At 50.2% G+C, this 25,599-nt stretch overlaps 1 protein-coding gene across 2 annotated transcripts in view; it reads left to right on the top strand.

Moving 5' to 3' along the window:
* Positions 1-25,599, top strand: part of SPTBN1 (spectrin beta, non-erythrocytic 1) — a 94,354-nt gene that overhangs the window by 9,509 nt on the left and 59,246 nt on the right. The window contains exon 1 of one of the 2 annotated variants that reach the window (XM_061461675.1): positions 6,874-7,195. The exons of the other annotated variant lie outside the window; for it this stretch is intronic. Within the exon in view, the coding sequence (XP_061317659.1) occupies positions 7,087-7,195 (109 nt within the window). The 5' untranslated portion in view covers positions 6,874-7,086. Of the gene's footprint in view, positions 1-6,873; positions 7,196-25,599 lie in introns of those variants that run through there. 2 annotated transcript variants of the gene reach the window in all.

Below are 25,599 nucleotides of genomic sequence, written 5' to 3'. Positions count from 1 at the left end.
TATTTTATGTGCTTTAAGCAAAGGAAAGAGTAGAAATGAATCCTCTGGCCTAAGATCAGTGTGTTCTGCTTGTTGTTTGTGCCCAGGGTTTCCAGCAGCAGCAGGAGGCTGACTTTTCATGCCCAAGGGATCATGGTGTAGCAATGGTGCATCCTCTGTGTGCACGGTCAGACCAGGGGGAAAAGGAGACACTGCAAGAGGAAGAAAAGCAAAAGGAGGGTGGGAATCTCTTTCTTTCCTACATATAAACATAGATGCAGCTCAGATAGAGGAGGAGAGGAGGGAGAGGCAATGAAAACAATTCCCGCTCCTAAAAACGCACATTAAAACCCATTAAAAAGAGCAATTTTCTGGATTAAAATCAAGAAGTGGTTTTGTGCCAGAACTCCACAGCAAACAAGTATGTTAAGGATGTACCTGTGCGCCACGCTTGACTTTAACAGACTTTTAAAGGCTGCTCATCCAAGCCAGGCAGCAAAGCAGGTGTATTTGGAGACCACAAACCAATGGAATGAATGCGGTTGTTGCAGTTTTGGTGAGTTTAGGGAGGATGGGAAGTGGTGCGGGTCAGAAGAACCCATTTGGGCTGGAATGCAAACCAACACACACCATGTTTTCCTCCAAACACCAGTGCTGGTGTGGCTCTCCTGGCCCACGGTCACGGTTGCAGGTATCGAGGGCGTGCTGTTCCAAAAGGCAGGTCAACTTTCCTGTTAATGTGGGACTTGGGTAAACTGAAACCCGAAACTGGGTGGAACTGACCCAGTTTCAGTAATAAATGGATATACTGGCCTGATGTGGGATGAGATTCCCAGAGGTTTTGTGCTGCTTTGGGCTCACTCATGGCAGTTTATAGGTTTATAGGGAGCTCAAAGCTGGTTTGAGCCTGGGACTCGCTGTGGAGCTACTGGACGTGTGAACAGACCCTTCTGTTACAGATATCCTTGTCTCTTGCTTTTTAATGTGACCCTTTCCCTTGCCATTGGATTGCATTGGCTCTCCCAAGCCTGTATCAGTCACAGAGAATACATCTGGAAGGGGCTTGGCAGACCAGATGTCTTCATACATCCCACAGACCAAAAATCCCCTTGTAACAGAGAAGTAGAAATACTTTGAGAAAGGGAAATGTTCCTTAGGAGAAGCTCTGGTTTTCTGCTTGTATTTAGTTCACCTTCCATTGCAAAGCGTTGCAGGAAATGGTGGCTTACAAGATGAATGGTTCTGTTCCCACAAATACCTGCAGCAGAGGTAATCAAGTTGGCATGTTAATTCCTGCTCCGTGTGTGGGCTGCTCCTCTCTGCCTTCCAGCATCTTAGATAGCAACTGGGGGAAAAACAGCTTACTCGTCAGGATTAATGTTATGCAAATTGTCACAGATGATAAAAATAGCTATTTCCCACTGCATTCTAGAACGATCCATGGCAAAACCCCTCTTTCCTTACTCTATGGGGGAGATTTGGGCTTACTGTGTGCACAGGGGTGTCAGCAAAGCCACAAAAGGCAAATGCAGGGATGAGTTCCAGCTCTTTGCTGTGGCTCTGAGGGCGTGTGTAAGAACTTCCCTCTCTTGGAGGAGAAAAGCAACTGTTCTGTGATTTCTGTGCCGGTTTAGATTAATAAATCGTCCTCTTTAGCTTGTAATGTTTTCCTACTTAGTCACCAAGTGGAGAATTTACAAGAGCGAGGAAGAGTAAAGAGGAAAGACAAGGCTGATCATTAACCAGATTGGTAATTCTTGTAAGCTCTGGCGTGCATTCTGCTTCCCATTAGGAAGATAATCGTCTGTTGTGGAGCTGTAAAATTGCATCTCTCCTTCACAGCACCACAGTGCATTCGTTTCATGGGACCCAGGGAGCATCCTCTGTGTTGTTCTCTTGGCTTTTCACGTGTGCATGAAGTTGAATGTGGGGTGGGTGGGCCTGTGTTGGACATTGGGTCCCCCAGGATGAACTATCTTCATTGTTGACTCAATAAAGCCAATATTGGTTGACTTCAGTGGTGAAGGATAATATAGGAGCAAGGGCATTAGCACTGCTCACTGACCAGCTACTTTCTGCAGAAGAGCTTTGAACTGGATCCTTGGTCAGGAGTTTCTTAGAGGGATTTTTTGTTCATACTCCTTCGAAGGTTGTGCTGGAGATTTTCTTAAGTGAGATCTTTTGGATGAGGAAAGCGATAGCTTAGTTCCACCTTAGAAACCGATAATCAGGAATTTGGATGGGAATGGTGCTAGTTTCTTCCTTAGAAACACCATTTTTTTCCTTTGTGGTAGGAACCCATTCACTTCAGCAGCCACAGAAAGACAGATCCCAGCCAAGATCCCTTTCCACTCTGGACTGAGCACCTGCCTCCAGATGCTGCTTGTACATGCATAACATTACCGGAGTCAACCTCTTGTTCTCCTTGAGGCTTTGCAGAGCTCTGATCGCATCAACCAAGTCACACATTGCATTATGGATAAGTGGATAATCATTTGTGGGTTTATTTACTCTTATCAAGTACACAAATAATGCCATCAGCACCACTCAAGCCATGGGAGACTGTTTTAGGACAAGAGGAAACGGCCTCAAGCTGCACCAGGGCAGGTTTAGATGGAGCTGAGGAACAATTCCTTCCCCAGAGGGTGCTCAGGCATTGGAACAGGCTGCCCAGGGCAGGGCTGCAGGCACCGTCCCTGCAAGCCCTTACTTTCCTCCAGTGCTGAGATCAGTGATGAATTACATCATGGACAGTTTCAAGCTGGGTTGATTTGAGAAATTACACTTGGACCAGAGCTTAAAAGTTATCTCATTGTGAGGGTGCTGAGGCGCTGGCACAGGGTGCCCAGAGAAACTGTGGCTGCCCCATCCCTGGCAGTGTTCAAGGCCAGGTTGGACACAGGAGCTTGGAGCAAGCTGCTCTAGTGGAAGGGGTCCCTGCCTGTGGCAGGGGCTGGAGCTGGAGGAGCTTTAAGGTCCCTTCACACCCAAACCAGGCTGGGATGCTGTGATTTATCTCTGGCTTTAAAGCATTAGTTCCTCTCCATAACATACTAATTAATATTGTCAAGGACTTAGTCAATTAAAGAGAACCAGAGGAAAATGAGTAGAAACCAGGTATAGAAAAGGGCTTTGTGCCTGCAAGAGCCTTATGGTGAACCCAGAGCTTTGATGCATGGTGGCAATAAACAGGTCTTGGGTTTGCTAATTTAAAGGCAACAGCAAACAAAGGTATTGCGATTGCTGTGGCTGCTGGCAGGCTCCTGGTCTTAGGAATCCTCACTCCCTAAGGTGTAGCCATTCACAAAGACAGATCCCCACTCTGCTGTGCTCTTTCTCCTGAATTACCAGCTCCCCATGCAGTGGAACCATCAGTGCACATGCCCGAGGCCCCACAGAGCAGCAGTGATGCTGCGGGAGGTGAGCCAGCAGGACCACCCATCACACCAAGCAGACAGCAGCTCAGCCACGTCTGTCACATCTGCTACTGGAGACCTCTTGTTCAGCCCCAGTGCCAGCCTGGACAGCAGTGAAAATGAGGTCAGGATGGCTCAGGGAGTGCTGCTGAGTTCCCTACCATGTGTTTGTTAGGGTCTCTGTTCTTCAAATCTTGCACTAAAATAAGCTCGGTCCAAACCCAGACTCTTGAAGCTTTCCCCCTATTCACTGTGTAGCCTTCGGCTCCATACTTGCTGCAATTCCTTCTCTTTTTAAGGTAGTATTTAGTGCTATTGGGGGGATAAAGGGAGGACATGGACAAAAAACCTCAACCCTCAACTTCTGTTTGGTATCTCTTTGGAATCTTAATCTGAAGTGTAAATTCATATTATATGGTGTTGAGGGCCAGAGGAGGCCATGAGGATGATCAGGACTGGAGCACCTCCTGTATGAAGATAGGCTGAGAAAGTTGGGGCTGTTCAGCCTGGAGAAGAGAAGCTGCGTGGAGACCTCAGAGCAGCTTCCAGTATCTGAAGGGGGCTATAGGGATGCTGTGGAGGGACTCTTCATTAGGGACTGTAGTGATAGGACAAGGGGTAACGGGTTCAAACTTAAACAGGGGAAGTTTAGATTGGATCTAAGGAGGAAATTCTTTCCTGTGAGGGTGCTGAGGCACTGGAATGGGTTGCCCAGGGAGGTTGTGAATGCTCCATCCCTGGCGGTGTTCAAGGAGAGGTTGGACAGAGCCTTGGGTGAGATGGTTTAGTGTGAGGTGTCCCTGCCCATGGCAGGGAGGTTGGAACTGGATGATCTTAAGGTCCTTTCCAACCCGAACTGTTCTATGATTCTGATTCAATGAGTTTTACGGCAGGGCGGGGAAAGACAGTCCTGTGTTTTCTATGGGTCGAAGCCAAATGAATATTTGTAGTGTTTTCATGTTTTGCTTTTGTAACATTTCCCCCTTTAATAATTTACATTATTACTAACGGCCGCGTGCGGTCCTGTGTCGCCTGCCAGCGGTGCTGGGAAAGCTGTCAGCTGGGGAGAAGCTCCTGGTCGAGGGCCTCCATGGTGCTGGAAGCGCTCCAGTTCCTGTGTCAGTCACTTGGACTTTAGCTGGCGTAGCGAGCCCTGTTTGCTCAGGGTGGAACGGCAGCGAGCCGATACCGCTGCAGGTAGGGCCTGGCCTCCTCCCTGCTGGCCAGGGGAAGGGTTCCTGGAGGTAAAACACAGCACAGGCTTCACCAGGAAAAGCTGCTGGAAAGCAAATCCGTGAAGGAAATCGGGCTGTGATGTGTGCGGAGCTCAGGGGAGCTCACATCCTGCCTGCGGCTGGGACAAGGGCAGGTGCTTCCTCCAACCCCCTTTCCACCTGGAAACAGGCTTTTGGGGCACAGGCTGCAGCACCTTGATCCCAACACTGCGGTGGTTTGGGTCTGCAGGAAATCACTCGTAGAATTATGGAATCATAGAACGGTTTGGGTTGGAAGGGACCTTAAAGCTCCTCCAGCTCCAACCCCTGCCACGGGCAGGGACCCCTTCCACTAGAGCAGCTTGCTCCAAGCCCCTGTGTCCAACCTGCCCTTGAGCACTGCCAGGGATGGGGCAGCCACAGCTTCTCTGGGCACCCTGTGCCAGCGCCTCAGCACCCTCACAGGGAAGAGCTTCTGCCTAAGAGCTCATCTCAGTCTCCCCTCGGGCAGGTTCAAGCCATTCCCCTTGGCCTGTCCCTACATCCCTTGTCCCAAGCCCCTCTCCAGCTTTCCTGCAGCCCCTTGAGGCACTGGAGCTGCTCTCAGGTCTCCCCTTCAGGAGCCTTCTCTTCTCCAGGCTGCCCCAGCCCAGCTCTCTCAGCCTGGCTCCAGAGCAGAGCTGCTCCAGCCCTCGCAGCATCTCCGTGGCCTCCTCTGGCCTTGCTTCAACAGCTCCACGTCCCTCTTGTGCTGTTGCCCCAGAACTGGATCAGGGTTGCAGGGGGGGTCTCCCCAGAGCGCAGTTCATAGGGATAATCCCCTCTGGGCTCAAGCTGTGGTGTTGTTTCAAGTAAAATAGCATAGGTAAAAGCCATAAATATTTTAAGTGTATTTATGGCCATTGGAGGAACGTGCCAGACGTTTTTAGCAGTTCACGTGCTTTTAGAAACCCCAGCTTCAGCTGAGAGGCATTGACTCCCATCACTTCTCCCTAAATCAGCAGTGTTGGACTGGCACATTTGCTCCCCAGCATGTTGGGAAGGGCTAGTTGGAATGTCCACCTTGTGCCCCACAGGAACTGGGGCTGCAGTGAGTTGGTGGGAGTGGACTGAGCTGCTCCCACTGCAGCTGTCCTCATAGGCATTAGTATAAGACTAAAAACTTGTGAACCAACAATATCAAAACAAAGGCACATTTTGAGATGTTTAATGAGGGGATGGAGTGGGAGGAGGACATGGATTCCATTGGAAAGGAATTTGGAAACGCAAGGAAAAACACAAAGAGAAAACTTCTGTGCGAACGCTATCAGCAGTTTTAACAGGAACATGCAAATGCTGCATACTGGGAATATGAATGTGGAGCTGACCTTTTCCTTCCCTTATGTGTAAGTGAAGGCTGGAGCTCACAGCCCAAGGGAAAACTGCCATCCTCTGCCTAATGCCAGGATGTGACTGCTGGTACCCAGCCCTGCTGCTGCTGCTGCACACATTATCCCCCAGTCAGAGGCAGGGCACCCTGCTTCCCGTTACAGCGCACAGCCCAGACAGCGTTCGTCTGGCAGCCGTACCCAGCGTGCTGGTACACGGGCAAGGAGCCCCGTCCACAGGAGATGTCGGGATGCACCGGTGACATAACCCGCAGTGACAGCACTTGGCTGCTTAAAGGCCCTTTCCCCAGAGCCTTCTCTTGTTCCCGGCGTGCATCTTGCTGCATCCCCTCCTCGCCTGTTCCTGCGTGCGGGTGCTGCTCTGTCAAGCGGACGCTCCTCGGGGCAAATAAAGCGAAGCGCCCTCCTTTTCTGCGATAGTAATCTGAGCCCTTTCCGTTACATGAGGCTCCCAACAAAAGCTTGTAATTCCACCAGCTCTGCTGGGGACGGTACCACCGGCTGCTGCGGCCGCACAGGGCGAGCGGGGCTGGGGACCCCGCGGCCGCCTTACCCCCAGGCTCCGGCTGCTCGCAGCGCAGGGGCTCAGTGAGGACGGGCTCACTGCAGCCCCTATGAGCCATCTCCTGCCCCGCTCCGCCGCCCCTTCGCCCTTGGTACAGCCTTCGCTTCCTCCGGCGCGCTCTATGCTAATCGGTGACATCAGCCCGCGCCCCGGCGCTGCCGGTTATATTACAGCGGGTCAGGAAGGGCTGAGGTGCGCGCTGCGGCTCCGGGAGCCTCCACGCCGCTTCGGGCTGGCTTGCACCGCATCCCCTTCCACCGGGACCGCGTTCCAGCGCTTCAGAGCTGCCTGCAGCGGAGCCGGGGTGAGCCAGAAGCCCGCCGTAACCCCCTCATGGTGCTTTGAGCTGGCCTCCGTTGTGGCCAACACACGCTGCTGGAGTTTGAACCGGAGCTTTTATCTGCTTGAAGGCTCGTTTTCCCTAGGGACTGGAGCCGAGGAAGCTGGGATTTACTTGGATGTATGGTAGAGAAACTCGTGGTTCCTTTATGCTGCAGCTCCTGCTCCCCCTGGGTTACCTGTAGATGGAATTACAGAAGTCGAGCAGCATGCCCGGGCCGTTGTCCCCGGGGTACGCAGCTCAGGTGCCCTATAACTATAACCAGTTAGAAGGAAGATTCAAGCAGTTGCAAGGTAAGCCTGGGCTGGGGGGGGGGGGGGGGGGTTGTAGGTGTTGCTATGAGATGATCCCTGTAAACACCTTCGTCTGGGCTTGTTCTCGTTGCATCAAGGTGTTGAAGTGGTGCTGTAGAGAAAGCTTTGTGTTCTTTGAAGAGATAGTGTGTGGCTTTTATCTCTCTGAAGGTGTCCTCAGTTACACAGCGTAAAGGTGTATGTCCCACTGAGCACTGCAGAGGAGGGCTAACGCAGACCAGGTGGTTTAGAACAATAAGGGGGAGAGTGAGGAAGCGGTCTTGCTGTTGATTTTATCCTGCCATAAAATACAGTTGGAACTTCGGGAATGAATCACAAGCTCCGGCTTTGTTTGGGTGCAGTTTGCAGTGTGAGAGCCCTCGCTGACTCGCTGTGCACCCCCTGTAAATGCTTAACTTCTCCAAATGGAGAGGGGTTGCATAATTGCCAAACAGATTTGTTTGCTCATGTTGTAGACCTATGAGAAAGCATTTAGGTGCTTCAACATTCCCAACTTTCTTCATGTTTTAACTGTTTTTAGACAGAGGAATGTCCTTTAGTGTCTTCCTATGAAATCCTCTATCTGTGTGGAAAACCAGGTGTTTCTTTGGGGAATGGTGGTGTGTTCCCTAAAGGTGAGGCCTCTGACCTGTGCAGGAGCCCCAGTTTTTCACTGTGCCCAGCATCTCTCTGCCTCAGACAGCATAAACCAGGCTCTGCTGTTGCTCAGTGCAAGGCATGTCCCGGGGATGAATGAACTCGAGCACTGCAGTTTCCAAATAAGAAGGAATCTTTAACCAAACCCAAACCTCCTCCTCTCCATCCGTGTAACTCCATAAATAACCCCAGAGCACAGTGAAGTTCAGCCCTTCTCTGCCTGTTTCTTATTTTACTCTGGTCTGAGCCACAAGCATGGTCCTGTGGTTCCTGTTGGAGAGGGAGGAAGAGCCTGGGTAGTGCAAAGAACGTTCCTATTTGTTGGCTTAGGGAGGGAGGAGAGAACCCAGCGTCTTTCATTCATAGTACTTTGTGTGGCTTGTAAACTGGCTCGTAGTAGTGGCTGCACACTGGATGTAATGAGATAGAATGACAGCATCCTAAACACTGGCAACGCAGGCGTTCCTCAGGCCAGGCATGGAAAACCCAGGCTCTGAACTTGCCCACGAGGGAATATAGAGGCTTTCTCTTGGGCACCAGGCAGATCGTGGGCTGCGGTGCTGGCTTTATGGCACAGGAACTAAAATCCTGGCCCTGCCTCTGCCTTTGGGGTTAAGTTAGCAGGGTGAAGGAGGCAGATTTTATCATCTTCTGGGTCACTGGCTCAGGAATCCATTATCTGCCTGTTTACATCCCACTGAAAGAGGAAAGCAGAGCCTGTTGAGGGCACAGAAAGTGAGCTTTCCCTGCAGTGGAATGCACTGCCTTCACTTGAAAGGAAAATACCATCAATTGCAATGCTCTCCCTCAATGTGCTGCAATTCCCTCCAACAAAAGAGCTAAAATGCACCGAGTTCTCCTGCAGTTGTAAGGAGGAACTTTGCAGGAACCATCCCGGAGCTCTGTACTCACATTGCAGAGGAGGTAGGCTTAAAAAACAGGGCTGCGACTGATGGCGTTCAGAGTGCAGGTACAGGAAATGTGTTAAATTACACACTAGAAGCTCCCTGGAATGCTAAGTAAGCCTCCAAAACACTGTGTGCTGTAAAGGGAGAGGATTAGCTCTGCTGACACAGGTGCTGCCTTTCCTTGGGTTAATGGCTCTTTGTTTGAAGAGTATCTAAAAAGCCACTCGTGTAGTTGGAAACCTTCGAGGGGATTCTTGCCCTCTAGCTACTAGGCTCTGGTGGGTGTTGTGTGGCATTGGGCATTGCTCAGTCAATGGTTAAAGCACCTTCTGAAGCTTACCTGCCTTTGAATCTTGTGTTTTCCTCCTCAACGCCTGTGTTTTCACCCTCTTGCCTTGGTTAGGATGACTCTAGGGCAGCACCAGTGCTGGTACATACAGGGCTGTTGTAGCCTCTATTCATGTTCTCCCCACACTGAGCTTGTGCCTCATTTTTCACGCTTTCTAGAGGTTTCATATGGTTACACAGCTTTGCACTGGGTTACAGCAAGGTACTGCTCAGACCTACTGGAGGTGGGCAGTTGTCCCTCCCACATTCCACCCCTTTTAAATGCCTTGAAGTGGTAATTGTAAGGAGACTCTATTGTCAGACTGGATGGTGATAGTGGGGCGTGTAAAAGTGGATTTTCCAGCCCTGGTGGGACTACACTGAAGGTTCCAAACCAGCTCCTTCTGCACCAGGCAGGAAGGGTCACCTTACAGGAGATCCCAGCTTTGCCTTGATGGTCCAGAGCGGTGCAGCAGACACTGCTAGGAGTGAACCAAGGCTGCCCTTGCATCAACTAAACCCTGACGTCCTATGCAGAGGTTTAGCACACTCAGCCCTTGTGCTCGTGACAATGTCAGTGCAGATGTGGTGGGGGAAATGCTTTAGCAAGTTCTGTTTCCTTTATTAAGTTCCAGTCAGTTCTTATTATGGTTTGTTTGCCCCGTCCTGGAATGATAACTGAGAGATAGCATCAGCGGTTGCTATCAATCAGCCTCAACCTAGGTGTGGAGTTTTGGTTCTCAGGGCCACTTGTTCGGTAGAAAGAGAGGGTGTTGCAGGGCTGGGGTAGCTCTGCAAGTAAAGACAGAACCCCAAAACTTGTCTGGGGAAACGTGTTGCCGTGTAGCTCACACTGTGTATGTCAGAGGAGACAACGTGTCCTGCTCAGATGAGGAGTTAATCATAGAATCCCAGCCTGGTTTGGGTTGGAAGGGACCTTAAAGCCCATCCAGCTCCAAGCCCTGCCACAGGCAGGGGCACCTTCCACTAGAGCAGCTTGCTCCAAGCCCCTGTGTCCAACCTGGCCTTGAGCACTGCCAGGGATGGGGCAGCCACAGCTTCTCTGGGCACCCTGTGCCAGCGCCTCAGCACCCTCCCAGGGAAGAGCTTTTGCCTAAGAGCTCAGCTCAATCTCCCCTGTTCTGGCAGGTTAAAGCCATTCCCCTTGGCCTGTCCCTCCATCCCTTGTCCCAAGCCCCTCTCCAGCTTTCCTGCAGCCCCTTCAGGCACTGGAGCTGCTCTCAGGTCTCCCCTTCAGGAGCCTTCTCTTCTCCAGGCTGGCCCAGCCCAGCTCTCAGCCTGTCAGGAAAAGCTGGGCACTTTATAAATGAAAAGCGCACCATGTAAGTTATAGTTGTAAACCAAGTCTGTCTCTTGTGCCGCACTAACACCAGGATCCTGTGGATGGGCTTGGCAAGGTTACAGGGGTTGGCAGGAAGAGGTTAATGCGAGTCAGGAATTTGGAAGGAGATCCCTGCAGCTGTATCACCTTCCACATCTCCGGCAGCGAGGGTCAGTGCCACAGGGAAGCCATCACCAGCTATCACATCATCCCTCCTCCCTCCCACCTGCGGAATGGGACAGCCTGGCATTCATTCATTCAGTTGCATCTCTGGCATTCAGTAGCTGGTGGCTTTACCAGCACCCGCAGGGGAGTTGGGAAGCTGGGTCTGGGCTCTAGGGCTGGCCTGAGGTGTGATGTTTCCCGCGGTGATCACAAATGTAGGATCCTGAGCGGTGATGGGGAGCCAGATCTGTGCTCCTGATAAATGCCCGGAGGATGCAGCTTCTCTAGGAGCTTTTGGATGTACCTTTGGGTGGTTCATTTTGGTGTTACTTGTTTTTAACATTGAATTTCAGCTTGGAAACTGTTCAGGGGGTTGGAACTTGATGATCTTAATGTCCTTTCCAACCCTAAGTGTTCTGATTCGCAGTGGGAGCCTGGTGTCTTTGGTGATCAGCAGCATGGGTGCAAGGGTCTTTCTTCCATGGCTGCTTTGGAGCCGTGTTAGAAATGGTGTGGAAAACCTGGCCCCTAACGCAGTGACCACTGAAATAAGCCTGCAGGAAAGGAGAGCTGCTTTCCCATCGGAGGTGGTTAAACTGCCTTTAGCCACACTCTGTTCTGTGGGGTTGACAGGCTGTGGCTGCACAGCCCTCCCAGCACCAGGAAACAAACCGCAGTTGTATGAGTGTTTGGGGTGCCTGGGGCACCCCCTTGCGCTGCTGGCGGTGCCCTTCAGCAGGGGAGCTCCTTGGCTGGGTAAGCCTTTGATCTGCACTGGTCTGGGTTCCGCTCGGCCCCAGAGAGACACGCGGTTTCTATTTATAAGTGCTCAATGATAATCAGCGTCACCAACCCAGGGGTCTGTGTGCTCGGGTTGGTTCCCAGCCAGGCTGCACAAGAGCAGGAAAACCTCCCTGCTTGCTTTGCTTTGTCTGTTCTGAAGCAGAGCTTCCCCCACCGCTCTTCCTGCAAGAGTCTTGTCCCAGATCCCTGCCTATGGGTAAACAGGGAGATCCTGCTGGGAACCGATGGGTTTGCAGGGCTCATGCTGTCCTGTGCTGGGGCAGTGGGGTCTCCTTGCTGCCCCCAGCATCCTCTCAAGATACGTGGGTACCCTTTGAAAAGACACTTTCAATAGTGACTGCACGATTCACCTTTTAAAGGACTCGTCTGCTGCGAGCAGTGACCTGCATAGCCAGAGGCAGTGCTTACTGAGCCGAAGGACGCCCTACTTTGTCTACCAAATTGGTCACTGGCATTTCTTGTCATGGGAATTCCTGTTGGAGGTGAAAGGTGGGAAGCCTGAATTCCATTCCAGGTGGAATGCGTCTGCTCCACACGGATTTTTTCCACTCTCTCATATCCACCAAAGTTGCAAATATTCTCATGTTCCCATGGCAAATTTGCTCGATTTTCTGCTGTCTGCAGACACCCTTCAGTCTCCTGGCTCTGTGACACTTGAGCACAAGCCCCATCAGCTTTGCAAAGAGTTTCTAAGTGATCTCAGACACAGTGTTTTGAGTGATGCATTTCTGTGTGTGATAACTGGACCCTTGTTCTTTCCAATGTACGGGTTCCTGCTTACAAATCTGAAGCCTAGCCTCAGGTTTAGGGTGTTTTAACCAGCTGAACAAAGGTTATAGCTGAATATTGCTGAAAGTCTCCTCTGTCTAGCAATACTTCGAATGTGCAGCTATAAAAGCAAGCTTGCCAGCTAATTGAGTGTATAATTTGGGGATTTAGCTCAGAGGGAATGACTGGGTAGGTGTTGTAACGAGCATGTTCGGGTTCTCCATAAGATGGACATTTGTGGCAAAACCCTTGCTCAGACTTGTATTTGTCTACTCCCTGCTGGTTGAATTTCAGCTCTTTGCACATCACTTTGTAGCACTGATGTGATGCAGAGAATCACAGTGAGACAGAGCTGCTCGGAGCCACCTTATTTCAGCCTTTTCCTGCAGGAAAAGCCTACAGTTACAGTGTAGGAACTGTGGAATGACACGCAGACACCATTATTTATTCCCTAGTCCTGGGGAAATCTGTGCTGCACACCCTTCCTTTGGAGAGGGGCTGATGAAGTGAGGAGTCAGAAGTGAAAACCACGTTTTAGTGACCACAGGTTGTCTGTTAGCTGTATTACTCATGAACTATCTATGTGTCTGCCTAGATGATGTGTAGCGAACCTACGGAAGAAGGTTTTGGAGAAGGTTCTGGAATAGTTTTGTCGATGAAGGATAAACTTCAAAAAGAGCCAGGAACTTAAAAAATGCAAGCCTTTTTCTCCTATTCTTTCCCAGTCCTGATGTTAAAACAAAACCCACAAAACTAAGCGTGAGATTTGGAGGAAGACTTCAAGGTCTTGTGAAAGACTTCTTCATGATGAACACTGAGAGACTAAGTCCCTGTTTTAAAGGGCTATTCAGTGCAGTATGGCAACTCCATCTTTACTGCTACATTAACTGCTACCATGGCTCAAGATTAAACGAGGACTAAGAGATTCCTTGTTGTTAGAGAAATAATCCATATTTTGATCATCCCACGTCCCAAATTCCAAAACCTCCAAAATTTCTTTTATATCTTCAAAATATGCTTTTGTTTTTCCTTTTCTGGCTACGGGCTTTGGCAGTTGTGAGGATCCAGAAGGCGAGGTAAAAGAGCCCAGGGGAAGGCATTTCTGTTAATGTGGTCCGTGTTGATACAGGTGGAAAAGTAAATGTTGAAACTGGATTTGGCTCCTCGCTAGAATAACTGGGAGAATCGACAACTCCGGTGTTTGGTAGCCTGTGCTGTTTATATTAGGTTTGGAATATTGGTTTTCCAACTGCGTGAATAAGAAAGGTAATTTTGAAACGAAAATCCCTAGGTTCTGGGGCATAATTTCATGGCAAACAGGGCGGTTCTGGTGCACTTTTAGTGGCTCCTCGTTTGGGAGGCAAACCAGAGCTGGTCAGCAGGTACTTGTGCATGGGACAGTAGGGTGTTCTGAATAGCCTGGCAGTGATCTGTTGCCAGAGTTAGCGCAGTGAAATGACTTGTGGGATGGTCTGCTGTAAACCCCCGTTTGTGCTGGCACGGGAACAGGCCCCTTTGCACGGGATGGCTCAAATAAGCACATTAAATGTCACCGACCATCCATGGTCACTCCGGAGGCGTGTTGTAACCACGCAGGAGTACGGGCTCCTACCCCGAGCGTTTTCCTTATCCGAGCGCCCTGTGCAAATCGATCGTGGGGTTTGCCATTAACTTCAGTGGAAAGTGGGGCAATAAAACAAGGCTCCGGGCAGAGATGAAAGTGGTGCTGAAAAGCCAGGACAATGGTGGGATTTCATTCCCGGGTTCTTTCTCAAACCTGTTTTGCGACTTCCTCCTTTTTCTTCTCCATTTCTCTCGCCTTCCTGTTTTCTGTTGGGTGCGTGCTTCGGCTGTTAAAGAGGATGGAGTGCTACCTAAGCTAAGTAGAAATGGTGAAGAAAATCAAGCACCAGGTTGTGACATGGCCCATAAAATCCCCATTTCCTATTCCCTGGACTAAACTACTGTTGTGTGATACCCGTGGCTTTGGTAGGTGTACCCCTCCTGCTCACAGCCTGGATTTCCTGTAAGGATGCATTGAAAGAGTATTTGGTTACTAACAGCTCTAAAGGTCTTTTTGTCCCTGTTTAAGTTGAATTGAGAGGTATTAAATATCAGCTATTAAGTAACAGTGACATTTTTCCCCATGTGAAAATGATGTTTCTTTGTTTAATAGGCAGGTTTGGGAAATCTGTTAAGCCAAATATTGGGAATCATAGAATAGTTTGGACTGGAAGGGACCGTCAACTCATCTAGTGCAAACCTCCCTGCAATGAGCAGGGACATCTTCAACTAGATCAGGAGCTAGTCTCTGTTAAGTTTGAAAGCTGTGGTGAAGGAGATAGGATAAAGTAAATAAGGTGCTTTAGACTCTGCTTTGCTTTTCCCACAAGAAATGGAATCTGGAATTCCATTTGGACATTCCTATCTGAGGCTGGCAGGTAATGGTCCTCTTCCTGGTGCCACTGTCCAAGTGAAGTGACAGAATGATTCCAAAGACGAGTTTGGGGCCTGGGGCCTTACTCCTCACTCAGCGTTGAGCACCTATTTTGATTCACGCACTGAACGTAGTCAGCACCCAAAGTAATTCTGGCCCAAGTGTCCTCCATGCTAGCCTGCATGGAATTAAGGAGGGCATAGAGCCCCAGCCTGGTTTGGGTTGGAAGGGACCTTAAAGCTCCTCCAGCCCCAACCCCTGCCACGGGCAGGACCCCTTCCACTAGAGCAGCTTGCTCCAAGCCCCTGTGTCCAACCTGGCCTTGAACACTGCCAGGGATGGGGCAGCCACAGCTTCTCTGGGCACCCTGTGCCAGCGCCTCAGCACCCTCACAGGGAAGAGCTTCTGCCTTATCTCCAACCTGAACTTCCCCTGTTTCAGTTTGAACCCATCACCCCTTGTCCTGTCACTGCAGTCCCTGATCAAGAGTCTCTCTCCAGCATCCTTGTAGACCCCCTTCAGGTACTGGCTATTTGCATACTGGATGTTCTCATACTGGATAATCAGCATGTGAGCCTAAAATTACTTGCTGAGCCTGACATTGCTCACTGCTCCCAAACCACATGTAGCTGAACCCGGTGCTCTTGTGTCCTGCCGAGGAGGAACGAAGAGGGCTGGTGAGCGCTCCTGCTTGTGACTTCTGATGTGGGGCCCAAGGCCGCGACGGCCGGGAGAGCCCCGGCGCTCACACAAAGGCCTCGTACACTTGCTGCTGGAAGGAGGTACCCGGCTGAGAGCCTCCTTTGTTGGAGGAGCGCTCGGGCAGCTCAATGCCCCACTGTTCCGCTCCGACAGAGCAGGCTTTTGAGGGCAGCAGCATCAGCAGCGTGCAGCCCATCGCCGCGGCATCGTGCGGGGCCGTGGCCGTGGATGCTCAAAGGTCTTGTGAAAGGTCTGGCACGAGCAAGTGGCCTCTTCCTGAGGGAGCTGGGAATGCTGATGATTCTGTGGTTGGGTTCATAAAGATACGAGCTGGAAGTCTAAAACCACAGTCCTGGTTACAGGTACAACACCGGGCAGGGTCTGTTTTCTGCCTACAGGTAATGGGTAGAACACACAGGCCTGCTGTGGGTTGAGTTGAGCTGTACTCAAGTACAACTCAAGGTTGGACGAAGCCTTGGGTGACCTGGTTTAGTGTGCGGTGCCCCTGCCCATGGCAGCGGGGTTGGAACTGGATGATCTTAAGGTCCTTTCCAACCCAAACCATTCCATGATTCTATGATTAAGGTTGTTGTGGGGGTGTGGGGTGGTAGGGGGTCATAAATATGATTTCATATTTGCGGGCTTTGCAGACTTCAGGGAAAGTGTCATCCCAAATGGCTTTGCATGGGAATCATGGATGGTGTCAGAATGGCCAGGCGTGTGTTTCTCAGGGTTGTTTTGCTCCAGGGGTTGGCTTCTTGATGTTTTCTTGTCTTCGTTCCATCAGAATGGAGTTTTCAGGCAGAACAGCCAGAGAATTACACACCAAAGGGGCACTGAGGGAAGTATGGCGGCAAGGTACAGAAAGGATGCCTATTACCACAGCACTCCAATCACAAGCAAGGGGTGGCCTGATGCCAGCAAAACAACGTGTGGTTACAAAGAGATTTGAGGGTTTATCTGAGCAAAGTAAACGCTGGCTGCCGAGATTTATCTTGGAAAGAAACCCCTAAACCGAGGCAGCCCCATTAACAGCAATGCAATGCACAGCAGCACAGTGCTGAGGGACTCAGCTCAGTGGTGGGATTGTGTCTCCAGTCCAGCCAGCTCCATCATTCTTCCCAAATGACTTCTCTTCTTTGGTTCCAGCTTCTCTGCGCTGATACCGTGCGCTGGGTTCAGCCTTCCCCTCCCGAAACAGCCCCCAAAATCCAGTTCTTAGCGCTTGTTTGGTCCAGGCAATGATTCCAGTTCCTGAAAGTCTGGTCAGATTATGGTTTGGTTCCAGGAAAAAAGGCAAGTGAAAACATGGCAGTCGCCTCTGCAGGCGGCTAACTGCGGTTTGCTCTGGGTAATAATGGCTTCTGTGTCCAGTGGCTTTCCCCAGTTATTCCCAGGGGAACTGGGCTGCCGCTTGTTTCCAAGGTGTGTTCCTCCTCCCAGCTTTTCCAGGTTGCCTGGCAGTACAGCGGGGCTGCTCTGAGAGTGCGGGTGTGACTGTGCTCTGAGGGCCACCGAGCATGAGTAATGGCCATGAGCATGAGTAATGGCCATTGCGCAGCGGCGGTTAAGTGAGGCCCTGAGGAGCTGGGGAGGAACATCAGGTGTCGGTTGTGTTCTGAACTTCTGACTTTTCTGTGGTTCTCATGCATGGGGAGCTCAGTAATTTGGGTTCACCCTACCTTTACGTGCCCAGTGTCTCATGCTGTGTAAGTTCTCATAGCATCACACAGTGGTTTGGGTTGGAAGGGACCTTAAAGCTCCTCCAGCTCCAACCCCTGCCACGGGCAGGGACACCTTCCACTAGAGCAGCTTGCTCCAAGACCCTGTGTCCAACCTGCCCTTGAGCACTGCCAGGGATGGGGCAGCCACAGCTTCTCTGGGCACCCTGTGCCAGCACCTCAGCACCCTCACAGGGAAGAGCTTCTGCCTAAGAGCTCAGCTCAGTCTAAATGTTGTCCCTTTAGAAAGCTGGCAGTGCCCGTAGGCTGTTTCCTGCCTGCTCCTGAGGTGACATCCTGGCCACTGTCACTTTTACAGGTAGATGTATAATGATGATACATAGATGATGGTAATCCATCAGCCACTGATAGCAGATTAGGCACTGGTTGCATCTGGGTATGATTGTTCATAGCTGTTCCCTAAGTCCTTATAGAGGGAGTTCACTGAGTGAGACATGGAATTTATGGCGTTTTTCCATCAATCCACTGCTGCTCACATTGAATGCTTTTCTCCGTCTCTCTCCCCAGATAACTGTGTTACTAATGATGCCTGATAAGGGTATATTATAAAATCCCCATGATATAAATCCTTATTTACTGGAACATTTGCTCCTAACAGGCGAGTTGCACTGATATTTGCCAGCACATCAATGCTAACGATGCTCTGTGCCACTTGAAGGATGCTGATGTATCCTCTGCGCCTGGGGCCCATCATGTTCCAGCCGTTTCCTCACTACAGATCCTTTCCTTTCTAAATAAAGGCAGTCACAAGCTGTCCTGGAGAACAGACAACACTTAAGCAAACCTGACATACACAATCTTTACTATGCAGTATGTCCTGGCAGTGACATCCTCCATAGGGATGGAGCACGGTTCTGTGCTGGATGCAGGAGAGCTGCTCCCTACACTGGGAGTGGCAGGGCTGGGATGAGAGCAGTTTCCAGGTGCATGTTTGCAAACTGCCCCATGCCAGAACACCTTTTGTTTTCTGTGCTCCGTAAGTCAGCTCTCTCTTCTGGTGCACCTCCCGTTGCCAAGTCTGAAGCCATTTCCTTGGCACCAGCTATTGATCACTGTGAGCTTTGTATTCACAAGTGTGTGTGTGGAGCTTTTTGTCATTCACAGCTGTCTTGTGTGTTTGAGTTGAGCTTAGATAAGTTTGGAGACCTGAAAATCAGTGAGTCGAGATCCCTCAGGCTTAAGGAAAGCACAAATAAGGCGCACGCAATCTAAGATGCCGTAAACGCGTTTTCATACCCATGTGCACGTGTATGCATGTGGTTTGGCTGTGAAGGGGTGTGAGATGGGGATAAGCACCCCAACAGCCTCAGTTCAGAGAGCCTGATTACGTATGTAAGGCAAATGTGCGATAGTTCTGTGCGTAACCAACACCTGAATTATCTTTTAACGACGTTGCTGTTCCATTAACAGCCAATTGGGAGCATTAATCAGGCACCTCAGAAGTTCCTGGGCTCTGTGTTTCCTTTATTAATTGCCCTGTTTCATAGGCTGTGGTTCTGGTTGTGCTCTGAAGGTCCCAAGGATGCTGTAGAACAGTTTGAGAGAGGGGAAAGCCCAGAACGCAGAGCCCACGAGCAATGCAATGAAGGAGGCATCTGTGAAATGACTTTGATCAGCAGTGTTTGGGTGCTTCTTGTATGGATTGTGCTGAGCTGATGATGTTTGGCATGAAACATGGGGATGGGAGCCATCCCGGATAACTTCAACAGAGGCTGTATCTTTATACCCAGGTAGGGCTTTACCATTTGTATAATCAACACACTGTAGTCAGTACAACTCACAAGTCCACATTCGAAGACTGGAGGAACAACTGGCGTTTCTGGGTGAAGATGCACCTCTAAGGGGTTCAAAGTATAATTTTACCCAGGAAATTCCTTCAAATTTGCATCACCTTTTAAATCTCAGAGAGATCTTTGGGAGTTTCAACAAAGGTTTTGGGTTTTTTCCTCCTACTACTTTGAAAGTTATTACAGGGGCAAGAAATACTGCATTGGGAAGGTGTCTCTTTTCCCTGCTCTTGCATAACTCCAAAGGCTGAAATGATTTTGCTTGAACATATCCCATCGTCCCACAAAAGCAGATCAGTGAATGACCTTTGGAATGAAATCAACCAGCCCAGCAGGGAAGGTCTGAGGTGAGGAACTGGAATGGATGGGCAGCTTGTCCATACCTCACCGGTCCCCAGGAAGCAGGTCTGGCATGGCAAGGGCGACGTAGGAGTGTTATTGTTTTTAATTATTATTTTATTATTAATTTATTATTCATTAGTTCTTAAATAAGAACTTTCATAGAAGTGACTGATTGAAGGTGTGTGCTGAAGTTTACACCGGGGTCCCATTTCTGGAGCTTTGCTTAGGCAAGTTGATGAGTGAAGCGTCAGTTGAACCGCTCTCCAAAGATGAAGACTCCTGGAGTTCAGCTGGAGCTCTCTGTGATGGGTTTGCAGATTAGAGCCAGAGAGGATTAGGGATTTTTTCCCTCTAATGCTTCTTATTAGCAGTTTGTTTCAAAGCCCATTAAAATCGATGCATTTGAAAAACTCCCTTCTTAGAAATAACTGCATGTTACAAACGCCATCGACCCTTCAGTTACACAAGTAGGTTTTATAGTAACCTACGGTATTCCTATTGCTGTTACTGATTCAGGTTTCACCTTTGGGATTTAGCTTAGTCTCAGGCCTGCAGAGCCAAGGCTTGGCTTACCTCTGGTGTAACTACTTTTATTTGGCAACCTGTCAATAGAGTGTAGTGCATCTGGCTCCACAACATAGCGTGCAGTTAACAGTGGTAAATTCTGGTGTGACCATGGAAACTGGGTGAACTAAACGCCTTGTTCAGCAAGGCTGGGAAATCAGCTATTATTAATCCCTGATCAATGCAGTGGCTGTTTAAATACATGTTCTTCCATTGAGAATATTGCTGTGATAATGAAAATTATGATTTAACAGCAGTTAATGGCAAGGATAACATCGTTTAGCGCAGAGATTTAATAATTGAAAGGATTAAATGCATTCATCGTAGATTTATTTATTTTTCCATTAATGCTTTTCTGTCATTAGAGTGAAATTAGATTTGAACATGAACCCAGCCAAGGTTTGGCATTCCTTTCATCCAGTCCTCTTTCTGATTGCAGTGAGGTTTTAAAGAAGCTTGGTCAAAACACATCACAGCTTGGACTTCTCTCTTCATGTAATGTCTCAACGTGTGCCTCAGATGAAAGAGGTGGTCCCGCAGCTCCCTGAAATCCCTCAGTGGGATTCCATAGGAATAGTGGCAGTTTGCTCTTCTGGCCTGTTCTTGTTTAAGCTTGCTAAAATTCATGGAATCACTGAATAATTTAGAATTATAGAATCCCAGAACCCCAGAACCCCAGCCTGGTTTGGGTTGGAAGGGACCTTAAAGCCCATCCAGTTCCAACCCACGGGCAGGGACCCCTTCCACTAGAGCAGCTTGCTCCAAGCCCCTGTGTCCAACCTGGCCTTGAACACTGCCAGGGATGGGGCAGCCACAGCTTAGTACCCCTAAGGATGGGGATCCCACGGCCTTTGCGTGATCTCGTGTCTGAGCACCCTCATGGTAACACCTTTCTTCTTGATAACCATCATAATTTCCCTCGCTTGGCTACACCCAGCCTTGCACCACCAGCAGGTCTCCTTCCTAGGGTGGTGCAGTGCTGTCTTCAAGGTGAATGCTGAGTCTGGTGCCCATCCCTTCCTGAGTCATCTCTGCTAACAGTTACAATTTCATATTCCCAAATACCTAGATAAGGAGGATCCCAGTCTGCTCACATAGTTGCACCGTAGAAAGAGCAGAGTGCTGTTAGTCTTGTGTGGGAACTGTTGTCTTATCTCAAGGGAGAAGAGGGAGGAGTGCTGAAAGGACAAGAGAACAACAGAAACCATTAAAACAACAGAACCCTCCTCCTTCCTCTGCTCATTTTTTCCTCCTATTGACAAGTGGAAATCCACTGTAAAGCCTCTTTCATTCTCCTGGGTTTGCTGAACAGGGAAAGAAATAAGCTGGACCTTACGTAGTGAAGTACCTGGTGTGTCCTCTGCATGTGCCAAGCCTTGCTGTCCCCCTGGCTAGCACTGGTTTGGGCAAGTATGGAAAATAACAGCACTGATTTTCCCCCCCCAATCCCTGGCACTTCCCTGCATTATGCTCAAAGTGTCCTTTAGAGGAAGCTGCAAAGACCCCACAAGGTTGTGGGCGCTTGGAATAGCGCAGCGAGCTCAGGACGTCCTTGTCCTTTGGTGGGAGTTCCACGGTCAGTGTCCTGGGACAGGCCGATGCTTTTCCCGTGCTCCTTTGCACGAAGGGGTTTGTTTTGTCTCTTCCTCCGAGGGGAAAAATGGCATCAAGTGTAAACCACTGACACCAGATCAGCCACTGGTGCCCTTCTGGGCTAAAGGCTGATAGCACTGAGGTACTTCTCATGCTGTATTTCAAGGGGGATCCTTTGGAACTCTACTGCAGGCTCATTAGGCCCTGAAGTTACCATAGAACCATAGAACAGTTCGGATTGGAAAGGAGCTTCAGATCATCCAGTTCCAACCCCCCTGCCATGGGCAAGAACACCTCACACTAAACCATGGCACCCAAGGCCTCATCCAACCTGGCCTTGAACACCACCAGGGATGGAGCATTCACAGCCTCCCTGGCCAACCAATTCCAGTGCCTCACCAACCTCACAGGAAAGAATCTAATCCTTAGATCCAATCTAAACTTCCCCTGTTCAAGTTTTAACTTAATTCCTTTCTTCAACTGTAACCACTGCTATTATGCTGTAAAAATGGCTTTGTAGCATCCTGGGGGTCAGGCCTTGGTCTTCCTTTTTCTCATAATGAACTTCAATAACGTGAGCATTCCATTACAGCAGGGCAGAGGATGGTGTTTGGAGCTGGAGCTGGGTGTGAGTGTTTTCAACAGCAGCACCCACAAGTGTTGAACCATTTTAGTCATGCACTGGAAAGGTCTCATTTCTGTAGCTGGTTTGCATTGCACACAGCAGAGCAAGAAGTCAGGTGGTATCCCGGAGTGAGTACCAGAGACAAAGCTCCATAGCTAATGTGTATGGAGTGAGCTGTGTGAAGGGTGTTTGCCATAGCAGAGGGCTGCTCTGGGTGTGGGCATTTTCCTGGTGTTAAACCAGAGTTCATATAGTTGCCCCAAGGGAGAGCTGAGCACGTATTCCCTAAATCTGCTTAAATATGTCAGCTTCATCTTCTGAATTAGATAACGAAGTAGGCTGAGCCCTCCCACAGTCTAATCTGTTCAACCCAGATGACTTTTCTGTTTCATTTGTTCTCTGTAGAAGACTTTACAGCAACTTTATAGAATCATAGAACAGTTCGGGTTGGAAAGGACCTTAAGATCATCCAGTCCCAACCCCCCTGCCATGGGAAGGACACCTCACACTAAACCATATCACCCAAGGCTCTGTCCAACCTGGCTTTGAACACTGCCACGGGTGGAGCATTCACAACCTCCCTGGGCAACGCATTCCAGTGCCTCACCACCCTCACAATTAAGAACTTCTTCCTTAGATCCAATCTAAACTTCCCCTGTTTAAGTTTGAACCCGTTACCCCTTGTCCTGTCACTACAGTCCCTAATGAAGAGTCCCTCCCCAGCATCCCTACAGCCCCCTTCAGACACTGGAAGCTGCTCTGAGGTCTCCACACAGCTTCTCTTCTCCAGGCTGAACAGCCCCAACTTCCTCAGCCTGTCTCCATACAGGAGGTGCTCCAGCCCCTGATCATCCTCGTGGCCTCCTCTGGGCTTGTTCCAACAGTTCCATGTCCTTTTTATGTTGAGGACACCAGAACTGCACACAATGCTCCAGGTGAGTATCCAACTTTCTGCAGATAAAGGCACTCATTCTTCTACCTGAACCCGAAGTAGGTCTATTTTTGTATTGCTGACACCAAAATGCCATCATCTGTGTGTAAAACCAAGGACAATGACAGGACCTGCCCTCCCACACCCTGCAATGCTACCGGGCATTGTCCGGTGCATCATTTCATTGTGTGAGGGAGGTGTAGGGACACCAAAGACAGAAAGCAGCCGAATTGCTTTGTCCACGTGCTGCTTTGTGAAGCCTTCCCCGTTCCCAGTGTTTTCAGCAGTGAAAGTCATCACATGCTGTACTGTTCAATGGAGAAGGGGAGATATTTAATAGGATTTTGAAGCCGGGTGGTGCTTCCTATGAAAGCGAATGGGCTGGTGCCCACAGCCCTGCTGTGTGGACAATAGGCTCTGTGGAGCAGAGTGGGGAAAGCAGCAAGGGTCCTGCTCCTGATGAAGAGCAGCAGCTGAACACAGCAGGAGCGGAATCCCCTCGTTGTTTGTCATCTTGCACAGTCAGGTTCTTGCCTCAGTCGTGTCGGAGCCTGTAAGAACTTTGGCGCAGTCTCACCCCTTTGGATGGAGTCACTCCGCGTTGTGCCGTGAAATAACCACACCAAACACATCCAGCAAGCGAACCCATCGGCTGCAGCCGTCCCTCTGCGTTACACTGGCTGCAGGGTGGAACTGAAAACGAAGGAGGTGGTTTCAAAGCTCACCTGTTGCTCCTAAGCATGGGCTCTGGGAATGAGGTGTGTGTAAGTTTGACTTCCCGCAGGTTGCATTCTAGGCTGTTGCTTGCCCCTGCATGTTAGGGACCTGTGTCTTCTACATTAAGGTCCTTGTTTTCCAGTTTCATCAACCCCTGTTCTCAATCCTGTAGCTGGACAAAAGCAGCACCCCCTGTTCAGTTTTACTGCCTTGCTGCTAAAGGGGAGGTAGTCATAGGGCACCTGAAGGTTAAAAGGAATTACTTTTACTTCCTCTTCTCTACAGACAGTCTTCTGTTCCTATAACAAAGAGTGAAGATTGTCACACGTGTTCATGTGGTTTCCAGATAAAATCTTGTTTGGTCACCGCACTGTGGTCCCAGTAGCTGAGCTGCCATCCTCTCGGGCATCTTTCAGAGTTGAAAAACTTCCAAGCACAGCTGGACTTAGTGAAACTGTGGATATTACTGGCTGTTTAACTCCTTATCCTTGCATCTGCGAGAGAACGTGGGGACTGGTATTCAGTGGTGGCCTTGGCAGTGCTGGGAAAGGGTTGGACTTGATCTTAAAGCTCTTTTCCAACCTGGTTGATTCTATAACATCCTGCACCATGAAGACCTGTGGTAATGGGAACGCTGTCCTACAAAAGGAAGCTCTGTTTTTCCTGCACGGTTATCCTAGGGTATGATGTGGGGAGCTGTGGATGTTGGGTGTCAGCAGCAGCGGTGCGCCGGGAGCAATGCACAAGGATCTGAGTCAGGGTGTTTAGCAATGCCTTGGGTAAGGTGCTGGAGTCTGTTGCTATAGTGAAAAAACAATCATTCTGAGCTGGAAAAATGACTTCCAGCATGGAAATCAAACTAAGATGTGAACCTGCAGGAGCCAGCATTTGGAGTTAGGGATTAAACCTCAGCCTTAATTTGTCTTGAGGTAATGCAGGATTCTGGGTGGGAGCGTTGATCTGCTGGAGGCAGGAAGCTCTGCAGAGGGAACTGGACAGGCTGGATCCATGGGGCTGTGGCAAATTGCATGGGGTTCAATCAGGCTGAGTGCTGGGTCCTGCACTTGGGCCACAACAACCCCCTGCAATGCTCCAGGCTGGAAGCTGCTTATGAACAGGACCTGGGGGTGCTGAGTGATGGAGCTGAACATGAGCAGCTTGCGCTCAGGCAGCCAGGAAGCCCCCAGCATCCTGGCCTGGATCAGCACCAGTGCGGCAGCAGGGCCAGGGCAGGGATTGTGCCCCTGTGCTGGGCACTGGTGAGGCTGCACCTCGAATCCTGTGCAGTTCTGGAACCCTCACTACAAGAGAGACATTGAGGGGCTGGAGTGGGGACAGAGAAGGACAGAGGAGCAGAAACAAGGCCTGGAGCACAGGGGTGATGGGGAAGGGCTGAGGGACCTGGGGGGTTCAGTGTGGAGAAGAGAAGGCTCAGGGGGGACCTGATGGCTCCCTACAAGTGCCTGACAGGAGGATGGAGCCAGGAGGGGCTGGGCTCTGCTCCCAAGGAACAAGGGATGGGACAAGAGGAAACGGCCTCAAGCTGCACCAGGGCACGTTTAGATGGAGCTGAGGAACAATTCCTGCCCCAGAGGGTGCTCAGGCATTGGAACAGGCTGCCCAGGGCAGGGCTGCAGTCATCGTCCCTGCAAGGGTTCACAGCCCGTGGAGACGAGGCCTCAGTGCCATGGGTTAGTGGTGGCCTTGGCAGTGCTGGGCAGGGGTTGGATTAGATGAGCTTGAAGGGCTTTTCCAGCCTGGTTGATTCTGTGATCCACAAACACTGCTGATGCACCCAGTGAGCTGCTCACAGCCAGGCTGGGTAGGGAGGATTTCCGTGCTCTGATGCCGGGCTGCCCCACATGCTGTGCACGCACCCAGCACCAATCTCAGCCGCTCAGTGCTCTGATCCCTCCACTTCCCCAGCAGCCTCCCAGCTCCTTTGGGAGCAGCCCCTTTGCTGCTGATCCGACGGGCGCAGAGGCAGGAGCTG

Source organism: Pezoporus flaviventris, unplaced genomic scaffold (genome assembly GCF_033815535.1).
Source record: "Pezoporus flaviventris isolate CSIRO_AGI_PZ_B2104156 unplaced genomic scaffold, CSIRO_AGI_Pfla_v1 ptg000031l, whole genome shotgun sequence".
Lineage (NCBI taxonomy): Eukaryota > Metazoa > Chordata > Aves > Psittaciformes > Psittacidae > Pezoporus > Pezoporus flaviventris.
The sequence above is the reverse complement of the archived record's forward strand: the minus strand, read 5'-3'. Positions and strand labels throughout refer to the sequence as shown.